General features: G+C 41.6%; 1 protein-coding gene across 1 annotated transcript; it reads left to right on the top strand.

Annotated features, from left to right (window-relative positions):
* The first annotated feature begins 263 nt into the window (after positions 1-263).
* LOC135474062 (sugar transporter SWEET1-like) lies at positions 264-11,173 on the top strand. Its single transcript, XM_064754060.1, has 6 exons — positions 264-421; positions 2,987-3,064; positions 6,059-6,182; positions 8,647-8,808; positions 9,453-9,572; positions 10,780-11,173. Exons 1-6 carry the CDS (start codon positions 354-356, stop codon positions 10,882-10,884), a joined length of 657 nt encoding a protein of 218 aa, XP_064610130.1. The 5' UTR covers positions 264-353; the 3' UTR covers positions 10,885-11,173.
* The last annotated feature ends 3,306 nt before the right edge of the window (positions 11,174-14,479 follow it).

Here is a 14,479-nt window from a genome sequence, read left to right as displayed (position 1 = left end):
CCAGATTGAGGTCAAAGGCTACTTCACTTTTAGGGAGTGCAACAGCACCATTAATAGGTGAACAAAGTAAATGTACGAAATAATTATCTTCAAAAAATAAGAAAGCTTTGTTTGTTACAATTTCTGGATGAAGAGAATTGATAGGCATACAAATAAAGCAATTTCTTAACCTTTTTAGATGTTCGTTACGGATGCTCTCCATCCTAGCAAAACATGGGATCGCCCATGATCTATTTTTATCACATAAGTATTTTCCAGGGTTATCAAATGGGTTGACATCCTATTATAGATGATTAACTTTACACTTTATAAGCCACGTTCATATTCCAAGTTTAACACTGCTCTTATGAAAGATGGACACTTTCACATCAATCGAGTGGCTGACACAGATTGCAACACTGGTAATGTTCGCAGCCGGCATGTAAGTGGATTTTTACGATGGAGCCAGCTGTGATTTGTGGTAACATTGAAGAGGGATAGGGCACAGTACAGTATGCGTCTGGGCACTTCAGCTCCTGAAGGCTTGACCTAGTTCTACGTGCCTGTACCTCGGACTGGCTTATCCAAGTCCATACGAACCACATGTGTTGTTCAATCAAAAACTTAACTACATCAACGTTTTTTGTGTATTTGTGTGATGAATTTTAATCTTTTTGAACTTTTATCTTCCATTAAGTTGTTTTGTTCATGCAGTTCCATGTACCAATATCATCCTTTTTTTCGTCTCAAATCGACTTGGTTTGTTACACCAGGGAAGAGCATTGGAAGTTACGCGTGGTAGGTCAATGTATAGTCATGTAACTCCCTCTAACTCCCAATTCATTGTACACTGATACACTTAAATTTATAAATGTCAGAGATATGTTCAAGACTTATTTATAGAATGTACACAGTCAGATGTTAAGTTTTACTAAAACTTATTAAACACTGTTTCATTAAACAGTGAAGTGATGTTTAATGATTAATTAATGGTCTTTAAAACTAAACTGTCTTAAACAAAATTGCCAGTGTATAGACCTACATGTAGACTACATATTAAGGCACACAAAAACATGTTAGATTTCTTGTATTTTACCATTTCTGATTAAAGCATGCAGGTCCATGCAGGACACAACCATATAAATAGATCCTAGTGTAAATTTCACATAAAACCTATTGTATAGTTGGTGTACTCTACTTATGGATTTATAGGATCCTTACCAACCAGTATGCATTTGTATGGCACTGCAGGATAAAGTGTATAGGATCCTTACCAACCAGTATGCATTTGTATGGCACCGCAGGATAAAGTGTATAGGATCCTTATCAACCAGTATGCATTTATATGGCACTGCAGGATAAAGCATATAGGATCCTTACAAACCAGTATGCATTTGTATGGCACCACAGGATAAAGCATGTAGGATCCTTACAAACCAGTAGGCATTTATATGACACCACAGGATAGAGCATATAGGATCCTTACCAAGCAGTATGCATTTATATGGCCCCACAGGATAAAGCATGTAGTGAGTGAGTGAGTGCTTGGGGTATAACGTCGTACTCAACAATTTTTCAGTCATATGACGACGAAGGAATCATTAGGGTGCATGTACGTGTAATGTGCCTCCTTGTTGCAGGACGGATTTCCACCGCTCTTTTATTTAGTGCTGCTTCACTGAGATGACTTACCGAAGGCAAGTAAGCCACCCCGCCCGAGCCATTATACTGATACCGGTCAACCATCGTTGCTCTATCCCCTTGATGCTGAACGCCAAGCGAGGAAGTTACAACTTCCTCTTTTAAGGTCTTAGGTGTGACTCGATCAAGGATTGATCCTGGATCTACCGGTCCCGAAGCGGACGCTCTACCAACTGTGCTATCCGGGCCGGTAATAAAGCATGTAGGATCCTCACCAACCAGGATGCATTTATATGGCACCACAGGATAAAGCATGTAGGATCCTCACCAACCAGTATGCATTTGTATGGCACCACAGGATAAAGCATGTAGGATCTTTACCAACCAGTATGCATTTATATGCCACCATAGGATGAAGTATGTCGGATCCTTACCAACCAGTATGCATTTATATGGGATCCTTACCAACCACTAGGCATTTATATGGCACCAGAGGATAAAGCATGTAGGACCTTTACCAACCAGTATGCATTTATATGGCACCACAGAATAAAGCATGTAGGATCTTTACCAACCACTAGGCATTTATATGGCCCCACAGGATAAAGCATGTAAGATCCTTACCAACCAGTATGCATTTATATGGCACCACAGGATAAAGCATGTAGGATTTTTACCAACCAGTATGCATTTATATGGTACGATAGGATGAAGTATGTTGGATCCTTACCAACCAGTATGCATTTATATTTCACCACAGGATAAAACATGTAGGATCATCACCAACCAGTATGCATTTATATGGCACTACAGGATAAAGCATGTAGGATCCTTACCAACCAGTATGCATTTACATGGGATCATTACCAACCAGTATGCATTTATATTTCACCACAGGATAAAACATGTAGGATTATCACCAACCAGTATGCATTTATATGGCACCACAGGATAAAGCATGTAAGATCCTTACCAACCAGTATGTATTTATATGGGATCCTTATCAACCAGTATGCATTTATGTTTCACCACAGGATAAAACATGTAGGATCCTTACCAACCAGTATGCATTTATATGGGATCCTTACCAACCAGTATGCATTTATATGGCACCACAGGATAAAACATGTAGGATCATCACCAACCAGTATGCATTTATATGGCACCACAGGATGAAGTATGTTGGATCCTTACCAACCAGTATGCATTTATATTTCACCACAGGATAAAACATGTAGGATCATCAACCAGTATGCATTTATATGGCACTACTTTCACTTTCACATGTGAACATACATGTGCTGCTGTTTGTTTGTTTTGTTTGTTTTTTAACTTTTAACATAATTGGGATGTTTTTCCTTCTCAGACCACCATGCTGGCACATGTATAAAACTGGTAATACAAGAGGAGTGCCGTACTACTTCTTCCTGCTAGGTGGAATCAAGTAAGTTTCACAACAGGTCCACTTGAATAGCATACTTGTGATGAAGACTTCTTATGAAGTTGAGCATATGTAATTTCAATTTAAAAACAAGGCAGTCAGGAAATAATAACCTGTGCTGTAATATACCCTAGTCCTTGGAATCCTTGAAGTCAAAGGCTGAAAGCCAGGTCTGGCTGGTGCAGGTCAGGCTAATTAAGCTACATCTGGTTCAGGTCTAGCTGTTTTAACTGTGTGTGGTTCAGGTTTGGCTGTTTCATCTGCATCTGGTTCCGGTCTGGGTGTTTCGGCTGTGTCTGGTTCAGGTCTGGGTGTTTCGGCTGCGTGGAGTTCAGGCCTGGCAGTTTTGGCTGCGCCTGGTTCAGGTCTGGCTGTTTCGGCTACATCTGGTTCAAGTCTGGCTGTTTCAGCTGCGTCTGGTTCAGGTCTGGCTATTTTGGTTGGGTCTGGTTCAGGTCTGGCTGTTTCAGCTGCGTCTGGTTCAGGTCTGGCTGTTTCGGCTGGGTCTGCTTCTGGTCTGGCTGTTTTGGCTGCGTCTGGTTCAGGTTTGGCTGTTTTGGCTGCATCTGGTTCAGGTCTGGCTGTTTCAGCTGCATCTGGTTCAGGTCTGGGTGTTTTGGCTGGGTCTGGTTCAGGCCTGGGTGTTTTGGCTACATCTGGTTCAGGTCTGGGTGTTTCGGCTGTGTCTGGTTCAGGTCTGGCTGTTTCGGCTGCGTTGAGTTCAGGCCTGGCAGTTTTGGCTGCGTCTGGTTCAGGCCTGGCTGTTTCGACTGCATCTGGTTCAGGTCTGGCTGTTTCAGCTGCGTCTGGTTCAGGTCTGGCTATTTTGGCTGGGTCTGCTTCAGGTCTGGCTGTTTCAGCTGCGTCTGGTTCAGGTCTGGCTGTTTCGGCTGCGTCTGGTTCAGGTCTGGCTGTTTTGGCTGCATCTGGTTCAGGTTTGGCTGTTTTGGCTGCATCTGGTTCAGGTCTGGGTGTTTCAGCTGCGTCTGGTTCAGGTCTGGGTAGTTCTGCTGCGTCTGGTTCAGGTCTGGGTGTTTTGGCTGCATCTGGTTCAGGTCTGTCTGTTTCAGCTGCGTCTGGTTCAGGTCTGGGTAGTTCTGCTGCGTCTGGTTCAGGTCTGGGTGTTTTGGCTGCATCTGGTTCAGGATTGGCTGTTTTCGGCTGTGTCTGGTTCAGGTCTGTCTGTTTTGGCTGCGTCTGGTTCAGGTCTGGCTGTTTTAGCTGCGTCTGGTTCAGGTCTGGGTAGTTCTGCTGCGTCTGGTTCAGGTCTGGCTGTTTTGGCTGTGTCTGGTTTAGGTCTGGCTGTTTTAGCTGCGTCTGGTTCAGGTCTGGGTGTTTCGGCTGCGTCTAGTTCAGGTCTGGTTGTTTCGGCTGCGTCTGGTTCAGGTTTGGGTGTTTTGGCTGCATCTGGTTCAGGTTTGGGTGTTTTGGCTGCATCTGGTTCAGGTCTGGCTGTTTTAGCTGCGTATGGTTCAGGTCTGGCTGTTTTAGCTGCATCTGGTTCAAGTCTGCCTGTTTCATCTGCATCTGCTCCAACTCTCTGGCTAGTTTGGTTGCAGCTGGTTTAAATGTGGCTGGTTCAGCTGTTGCTGGTTCAGCTGTGGTTTGTTCTGCTGTGGTTAGTTTAGCTCTAGCTGGTCCATCTCTGGCCTGTTCTGCCCTGGCTTGCCCAGCTGTGGCTGGTTCATCTCTGGCCTGTTCAGCCCTGGCTGGCCCAGCTGTAGCTGGTTCATCTCTGGCCTGTTCTGCCCTGGCTGGCCCAGCTGTAGCTGGTTCATCTCTGGCCTGTTCTGCCCTGGCTGGCCCAGCTGTGGCTGGTTCATCTCTGGCCTGTTCTGCCCTGGCTGGCCCAGCTGTAGCTGGTTAATCTCTGGCATCTTCTGCCTTGGCTGTCCAAGCTGTGGCTGGTTCAGCCCTGGCCTGTTTTGCCCTGGCTGGCCCAGCTGTGGTTGGTTTATCTCTGGCCTGTTCTGCCCTGGCTGGCCCAGCTGTGGTTGGTTCATCTCTGGCCTGTTCTGCCCTGGCTTGCCGAGCTGTGGCTGGTTCATCTCTGGCCTGTTTTGCCCTGGATGTCCCAGCTGTGGTTGGTTCATTTCTGGCCTGTTCTGCCCTGGCTGGCCGAGCTGTGGCTGGTTCATCTCTGGGCTGTTCTGCCCTGGCTGGCCCCACTGTGCTTGGTTCATCTCTGGCCTGTTCTGCCCTGCCTGGCCGAGCTGTGGTTGGTTCATTTCTGGCCTGTTCTGCCCTGGCTGGCCCAGCTGTGGCTGGTTCATCTCTGGCCTGTTCTGCCCTGGCTGGCCCAGCTGTGGTTGGTTCAGCCCTGGCCTGTTCTGCCCTGGCTGGCCGAGCTGTGGCTGGTTCATCTCTGGCATGTTTTGTCCTAGCTGTCCCAGCTGTGGTTGGTTCAGCCCTGGCCTGTTCTGCCCTGGCTGGCAAAGCTGTGGTTGGTTCATCTCTGGCCTGTTCTACCCTGGCTGGCCCAGCTGTGGCTGGTTCAGCCCTGGCCTGTTCTGCCCTGGCTGGCCTAGCTGTGGCTGGTTTATCTCTGGCCTGTTCTGTCCTGGCTGGCCCAGCTGTGGTTGGTTCAGCCCTGGCCTGTTCTGTCCTGGCTTGCCGAGATATGGCTGGTTCATCTCTGGCCTGTTCTGCCCTGGCTGGCTCAGTTGTGGCTGGTTCAGCTCTAGTTAGTTCACCCGTGTCGCTAGGTTTGTTGGGTTTAGTCATCTCTGAAATGCCCACCTTGATATCAACAAAACATCCTAACCTAAATCCCAATCAGATTAATAAATAGATATGAATGTATTAAGTACTTGATGTTGGATTATAGAACATCCAGCAGTCCAACGTGTCACAAAATTGTGACTTTTGTTGTGTTTGAACACTTATGTTATGAACATGGAGGTTGCCAGAAGCCCATGTAAAAATTGTCATGTGCTAGTCCTTCTAACCTTTATGAAGCTTTCACTGGCTCAGTTTCAAAACTATTTCTCTTTGCAGTAACATCATGGCAGTGTACTATGGCATTTTGATAAACAACTCTGTCATCCTGTTTCTGAACATTGTGGGCACAGTTCTGAATGGCATGTATTCCTTCACATACATCTATGTGGCTCATTCAAAGGTAAGCCTCAGCATTGATATGTCATTGTTTTAGATTCTAATTTCAGAGAACAAAGCATGTATGTACGGCCAGATGTTGAAATTTCCATTGTAAAAATTATTTTTTTATTAAAACTTTTCTGCCTAAGGATCATTTCATCTTAGAGTATTTTGCACAGGGATGCTGAACCAGATGTGCACTTATTTACAATGCCTCACCTGGTTTGAATGTTCATCTGGAGCTGCATGTACAATGTAAATACAACACAGTTTGGTTCTGTGGTACCATGTACTGTTTGTCTTACTCTAACCCCATTCCTGTTATTGGGTCACTTGTGGGTTTTCTCAATATAGGTACATCTCATAGATGATACTGTATTGTCAAGTTCAAGTCCAGCTCATGCTGGCTTCCTCCTCGGCCGTATGTGTAAATGCCTTCCAGCAACATGCGGATGGTTGTTGGTTTCCCCCCGGGCGTTGATCATGGTGATGATAGTTTCTAGGTTGTGGAGATGTACATGTAGTTAGTTGTAAAGATGTAGTTATATTGATGAAAAAATAGTCATGTTGTGAAGATGTAGATATATTGAGGATAATATGTAAGTTGTGAAGATGTAGCTATATTGATGATAAGAGTCAGGTTGTGAAGATGTAGTTATAATGATGACAGTAAAGTCGTGAAGATACTGTGATATTGATGACAGTAAAGGTGTGAAGACGTGATATTGATGACAGCAAAGTTGTGAAGATGACATTGGTGATATTGATGACAGATAATATGTAGGTTGTGAAGATGTAGTTATATGGATGATAATATGTAGGTTGTGAAGATGTAGTTATATTGATGATAAAAGTCAGGGTGTGAAGGTGTAGTTATATTGATAACAATAGTCAAGTTGTGAAGGTGTAGTTAGATTGATGATAATGTGTAGGTTGTGAAGATGTAGTTATATTAATGATAATATGTAGGTTGTGAAGATGTTGTGATGTTGATGATAATTTGTAGGCCGTGAAGTTGTAGTTATACTGATGATAATAGTCAGGTTGTGAAGATGTAGTTATATAGATGATAATAGTTAGGTTGTGAAGATGTACATGTACATGTAGGTATATTAGTGATAACAGTTAGGTTTTGAAGACATGGTGATATTGATGATGAAGGTTAGGATGTGAAGATGTAGTTATATCGATGATACCAGTTAGGTTTTGAAAATGTTGTTATATTGATGGTAACATTTAGGTTGTAAAAATTATAACAGAAAAGTTGTGAAGATGTAGTTATAATGATGACATTAAAGTTGAGAAGATGTGCTGGTGTTGATGGCAGTAAAATTATGAAGGTGTGGTGACATTGATGACAGCAAACTTTTGAAAATGTGGGGATATTGATGACAGTAAATTTGTGAAGATGTGGTGATATTGATGATAGTAAAGTTGTGAAGATATGGTGATATTGATGACATGAAAGTTGTGAAGATATGATGATATTGATGACAGCAAAGCTACAAAAATATGGTGATATTGATGACTGTAAAGTCGTGAAGATATGGTGATATTAATAACAGTAAAGCTGTGAAGATATGATGATACTGATGACAGTAAATTTGTGAAAAGGTAGTTTTAGTTGTATTGAATTATATTTGTTTATTTCATTGGTGTCTTATTTCACTTATAAGACAGCGGCCGGCTTTAGGTGTGGGAGGAATATATTGAATGATAAGATATCTCTACAAATACATTGTACACATGGAGGTTATAGGCTAGACACCGTCTGTCAGTACATCAGTTGCTATGAACAAAATTGTTTCTGCCAGTTTTAGGTACTGTTCATTATATCTTAGGAAATCTTGGTACATGGTTTCATCTTGACAAGTTGCAGGTTATGTTAAAGCTCTGGCTATTTTTGTACCCTTTTGACCCTTTTGGAACAGTTATCTGGCCATTTGTGGAAGAAGTACTTCGAATGGAAATGAAACTGTGGATACATAGCATAATTCACCATTACAAATGATATAACGATAAAATTTTTACTTTGCACTAAACTATGGCAGTTTTTGTCCACTTTTGTGTTTTGTGGACAGCTTTGCTTAGACTTAACACTTGGTACGGAATTTAACATGACAAGCTACAGACCAAGATTGTTTTGGATCATTTCGTCAATTTTGGACTGAATCGTGTCAGTAGGCCTACATGTATTTGTTCAGTTGTGGATTGCGTCCCACCTGTAGCTGTTATTCCACCAACTCATACAGGTAGTCAGGGACATGGACACTTCCAGAATGGCATATTATATATATTTTTATTTTGTGAAACCTGTTTTGAGGGGTTCACCTCGGGGTTATACTTTACACTTAACATGTTTTTAGAGTGGTAGATTGCTTCATTCCTCTGCCAGTTTACTGCAGAACACAAACGCTGTTTGACTTTTAGTCGATTCTGTTCATAGCCGTCTTTGTAATTGGAATATTATTTGCCTTGTTTTTCAGAAAAGTGCCTTGTTTCAGTTGATGTTGGGGGCCGGTTGGTTGATAGGCCTGGCCTATTACCTGACAGTCTTTGTCGAGTCCCCACAAACGGTAACCTATCAGTTAGGCCTGATTCTCTGCCTCATCACCACAGTACTCCTTACATCACCTGTTTTTGAAATCGTAAGTATCCAAGGCATACCAAGTCGAGGCTGGTTTGCTTACACAGGAGATACGGTTTCCTGTGTCACGCTTGAATATATCTACCATACCTAAAATTCAGCTTAGGCAAGGCATAGCCTAAACAGGCTTATCTTTCACACCGGCCAATCAGAATATATTCTGCTTCCCTTGTAAACATAGTCCCAATTGGCTTTATTTGTATTATGCAGACTTAATATCTGAAACAGATTTATATAACAGTCAGCTGATTTTGCAGTCAGTAATTATAGAATTTTATGTAGCCATGGCAACCGAAGACAAATTGGTCTAAAAATTGTTGGAAAATATATTGCTCACTTGTGACTTATTTTCTCCACAAGAGTTTTTGTTTCATGGTTGATTGAACTTTGATATTTGGAATCTTAGTAGGTGTCAGATATATACATTGTAGAAAAGCTGAATAGACATTGATCAGATGGTTGTTTGTCACTTATTAAGAAATGTAACAATTACACTATTGTCCTATATGCTATACCATTGAATATCTGGACTACCACCGAGCAAACTTTAAGAATTAATTCATTTGTTGTTATAAGGTTGTCAGAATTAGTATTTCAAAGATCCTGAAGATGTAGACTGACAAAGGGGGGTATTTTCTGTTTCAGTTGGACTGCATTAAGCAGAGAAGCGTAGCTGATATGTCCGTGGCGATGTTGTTTGGAGGTCTTGTCTGTAGTGCTCTCTGGTTATTTTACGGCATGCTCCTGGGAGATTTTTTCATATATGTAAGAATGCAGTTTTCTGTCCCATGCAAAACTGATGTGTACTGCATGTACATATATATAAAGGGTGTCCAAAAACACTCAGCTGAAGCTTTTAACCATAGTAAAATACTGAGGTGAAGCATTTAACCACTGTAAAACACTCAGCTGAAGCGTTTAACCACAGTAAAACACTCAGCTGAAGCGTTTAACCACTGTAAAACACTCAGCTGAAGCGTTTAACCACTGTAAAACACTCAGCTGAAGCGTTTAACCACAGTAAAACACTCAGCTGAAGCGTTTAACCACAGTAAAACACTCAGCTGAAGCGTTTAACAACAATAAAACACTCAGCTGAAGCGTTTAACCACGGTAAAACACTCAGCTGAAGCGTTTAACCACGGTAAAACATGCAGCAAAAGTTTTTACCATATTTAAATATTTAACAGAAGTGTTTAACCGCATTAAAACATTCACCAGAGGTGTTTAACCTCTTAAAAACATTCAGAAGTGATTAACCACATTAAAAGATTCAGCAGAAGTGTTTAACCACATTAAAACATTCAGCAGAACGATTGTTACATGAGAGGGTTGGCTAAACACAGCAGGATGAAGCAGTGGTTTCAAGTTTGCTCCGAAAAGTTTCCTTTGAGCTCTTTGTAGTATTCTGCAGGGTTTCCTCTGGGAATAGTTTGGTTTCCTGTCTGCTTTTTACAGTTTTCTCTGGGCCCTGTGGCTCCCCTGTGTGGTTTTCTCCTCCTATAACCACAGACAAAACTGTTATGTGTTTCTGCTGTAGTACAGTATTGTTGAATGTTCTGAATAATTGCATAGCTATGACAAGTAAATGTAATAAATCAAATACAAACAGTAAACTCATGTAGATGCTCATGTAGGTTTGACACACTGGTGAGTGTTCCTTTCTTTTTAGCCCTGGAATGGCACCCGTCATTTTGGTTTTAGCCCTGGAATGGCACCCAGCATTTTGGTTTCGCTCTCGGCCATGATTCTACCCAACACTTACAATACCCTACGCCTAAGTGCTTGGAGCAGGAGTTACTCCCCTTCTTTGTATCATTGACAATAAAACCTTGTGTTAGTGTCATCGATACGCAGAATACAATATTATATATCCTTCAAATTTACATTTTTCTTTACAAGAAATGAAAATAAAGAGATATGTGTCTGTGATGAAGTTAAATAGTTGATTTTTTTCTTGTTTTTGTTTCAGGCGCCAAACTTTCCAGGAGTGGCAACTGGTGTGGGTAAACTAGTACTGTTGGTCAACTACGGGGGAGGGGAAAAGACAGAAAAAACAAGCAAGAAGCTGAATTAATACTGGAAATCACCTAATCTGCATCTATTTGTGAATTTATTTTATTTGAAGAGATTTTATTTGAAAGCCCATCCCCAGAGAGGATGAAAAATATATTTTTACTCTAAAAAATTAACTTCTAATATTGTTCTGGATTAAGTGGTTTCTGTTTTCTCAAAGTTTAAAGTTTTTATGAAATGTTCTTTGCAAAGCATGTTTTGACTGTTGTTAACTACACGTGTATGGTGTACGTCTAGTTTGTATTCTTATGCTGCACAGGAGGAACTGTATGATAAACAGATGACCTTATCTCAATATTCTGATATTTGTTTATGTTTACGTTTTTGTATGTTAAATCTATAAACATGTTTTATCTATTCTGAACTATGTTTTATCTATTCTGAACTGTGTTCTATTTATTCTAAACTATGTTTTATCTATTCTGAACTATGTTATGTCTGTTCTGAAATATGTTATATATTAATCAGCTGTGCTCTAATGCATTACTGTAAGTTATATGCTTATATTTTAGTGTTTGGACTAAATTTATAAGGTATTATATTTTATTACATTGTTTAGCTATCTATCATGTGAGTTATTTACAAAATGCAACTCAAGCTTTGGCTTAAACAACAGGTCCGCAGTGTTATTTCTCTGTGTGTTCATCTTTTCATTTATACCATATGACCTACCAACAAGTTTTTTTTGTACCAGATGTTCTACCAACAAATTTTTTTTGGTACCAGATGTTCTACCAACAAGTTTTGTGTACCAGACGTCCTACCAACACGTTTTTTGTACCAGATGACCTACCAACAAGTTTTTTTTTGTACCAGATGTTCTATCATCAAGTTTTTTTGTACCAGATGTCCTACCAACAAGTGTTTTTGTACCAGATGTATTACCAGCAAGTTTTTTTTTCCAGATGTCCTACTAACAAGTTTTTAATCATAGCTCATAATTACACAGTGGCTTAAGATCGGCCTGAGGTTGGTTACAATTAATTTTGACCATTCTGCGTAATCCAGTGTGTTTAGTGTCGGTCATCTTGGATTTCCTGACCATCACACCTAGCACATAGTAATGATTTTGACCACACTACACATTTTGACCAAGCACATGGTAACAATGGTCATTTGGTTCCTAATAAGCCATTGTGAGGAACCTGCCTCTTAAACTTCTAGAAGTGTTTGTGCTCAAGATGAAATCGTGAGTGGGTAGAGATGTGTTCAAGATACAGTCCTGAATGGGTAGAGATGTGCTCATGATACAGTCGTGAGTGGGGAGGGATGTGCTCAAGATACAGTCCTGAGTGGGGAGGGATGTGCTCAAGATACAGTCGTGAGTGGGTAGCGATGTGCTCAAGATACAGTCGTGAGTGGGGAGGGATGTGCTCAAGATACAGTCGTGAGTGGGGAGGGATGTGCTCACGATACAGTCGTGAGTGGGGAGGGATGTGCTCAAGATACAGTCGTGACTGGGTAGGGATATGCTCAAGATGCAGTCGTGACTAGTTAGGGATGTGCTCAAGGTACAGTCGTGAGTGGGGAGGGATGTGCTCAAGATACAGTCGTGAGTGAGTAGGAATGTGCTCAAGATACAATGGGGAGTGAATAGGGGTGTGCTCAAGATGCAGTCGTGAGTGAGTAGGGATGTACTCAAGATGCAGTCGTGACTAGTTAGGGATGTGCTCAAGATAACATCGTGAGTGAGTAGGAATGTGCTCAAGGTAACATCGTGAGTGAGAGGTGATGTGCTCAAGATAACATCGTGAGTGAGTAGGAATGTGCTCAAGATACATTGGGGAGTGAATAGGGATGGGCTCAAAGATACAGTGGGGAGTGAGTAGGGATGTGCTCAAGATGCAGTCGTGACTGGGCAGGGATGTGCTCAAGCATGTCGACATAAAATTTTGAGTGGTTAGGGATTGTGTGTACTTCTAAACACAAGTGTTCCGATACTAAATGGAGATAGATTTGGGAAATCCAGATGTAGTACATTCTCACTTTTACATGGTCACGTGTTACAGCTGTTCCGCTGATAAATGCTGAAGGATTTGGGAAATCCCGATGTAGTACATTCTCACTTTTACATGGTCACGTGTTACAGCTGTTCTGCTGATAAATGCTGAAGGATTTGGGAAATCCAGATGTAGTACATTCTCACTTTTACATGGTCACGTGTTACAGCTGTTCTGCTGATAAATGCTGAAGGATTTGGGAAATCCAGATGTAGTACATTCTCACTTTTACATGGTCACGTGTTACAGCTGTTCCGGTGATAAATGCTGAAGGATTTGAGAAATCCAGATGTAGTACATTCTCACTTTTATATGGTCACGTGTTACAGCTGTTCCGGTGATAAATGCTGAAGGATTTGGGAAATCCAGATGTAGTACATTCTCACTTTTACATGGTCACATGTTACAGCTGTTCCGGTGATAAATGCTGAAGGATTTGAGAAAACCAGATGTAGTACATTCTCATTTGTACATTGTCTCGCGCACAGTCACATACAGTATGCTACAGCGTATTCATGTCAGCTTTTCGAGGACATAATATTTTTGATATTTCATACTTTGAAACAAGTTATTGTACCAGTACACTGAAGTTGCGAATTCTCGTTTTCCACCCTGTTTTATACATTCAGTGTAACACTGGCATCTTTTTATATGGACAGTACATTTTTACCGTTACTATAACCATTAAAGCTCGGCACAGCACAGTCGTTTCATCTAGATGGTGCTAGTTTTGGTTCTAATTGACCCTCCTGTAATGGCCTGCATTATGGGTTGTGGAAAACTCTGTGAAGCACAAGGTAATAAACCAAAGTGCTAGTGGCGTGAGATTTGGTACTATAAACTAAGGTTCTAGTGGCGTGTGATTTGGTACTATAAATCAAGGTTCTAGTGGCGTGTGATTTGGTACTGTAAACCAAGGTTCTAGTGGCGTGTAATTTGGTACTATAAACCAAGGTTCTAGTGGCGTGTGATTTGGTACTATAAACCAAGGTGCTAGTAGCGTGTGATCTCCTACTATAAACCAAGGTGCTAGTGGCGTGTGATTTGGTACCATAAACCAAGGTTCTAGTGGCGTGTGATTTGGTGCTATAAAACAAGGTGCTAGTGGCGTGTGATTGGTGCTATAAACCAAGGTGCTAGTGGCATGTGATTTGGTACCATAAACCACGGTGCTAGTGGCGTGTGATTTGGTATTATAAACCAAGGTGCTAGTGGCGTGTGATTTGGTACTATAAACCACGGTGCTAGTGGCGTGTGATTTGGTACTATAAACCACGGTGCTAGTGGCGTGTGATTTGGTTCCATAAACCATGGTGCTAGTGGCGTGTGATTTGGTACTATAAAACAAGGTGCTAGTGGCGTGTGATTTGGTACTATAAACCAAGGTGCTAGTGGCGTGTGATTTGGTACTATAAAACAAGGTGCTAGTGGCATGTGATTTGGTGCTATAAACCAAGGTGCTAGTGGCGTGTGATTTGGTGCTATAAACCACGGTGCTAGTGGCGTGTGATTTGGTACCATAAACCACGGTGCTAGTTGCGTGTGATTTGGTACTATAAACCAAGATGCTAGTTTCATGTGATTTGGTACTATAAA

Source organism: Liolophura sinensis, chromosome 8 (assembly GCF_032854445.1).
Source record: "Liolophura sinensis isolate JHLJ2023 chromosome 8, CUHK_Ljap_v2, whole genome shotgun sequence".
Lineage (NCBI taxonomy): Eukaryota > Metazoa > Mollusca > Polyplacophora > Chitonida > Chitonidae > Liolophura > Liolophura sinensis.
The sequence above is the reverse complement of the archived record's forward strand: the minus strand, read 5'-3'. Positions and strand labels throughout refer to the sequence as shown.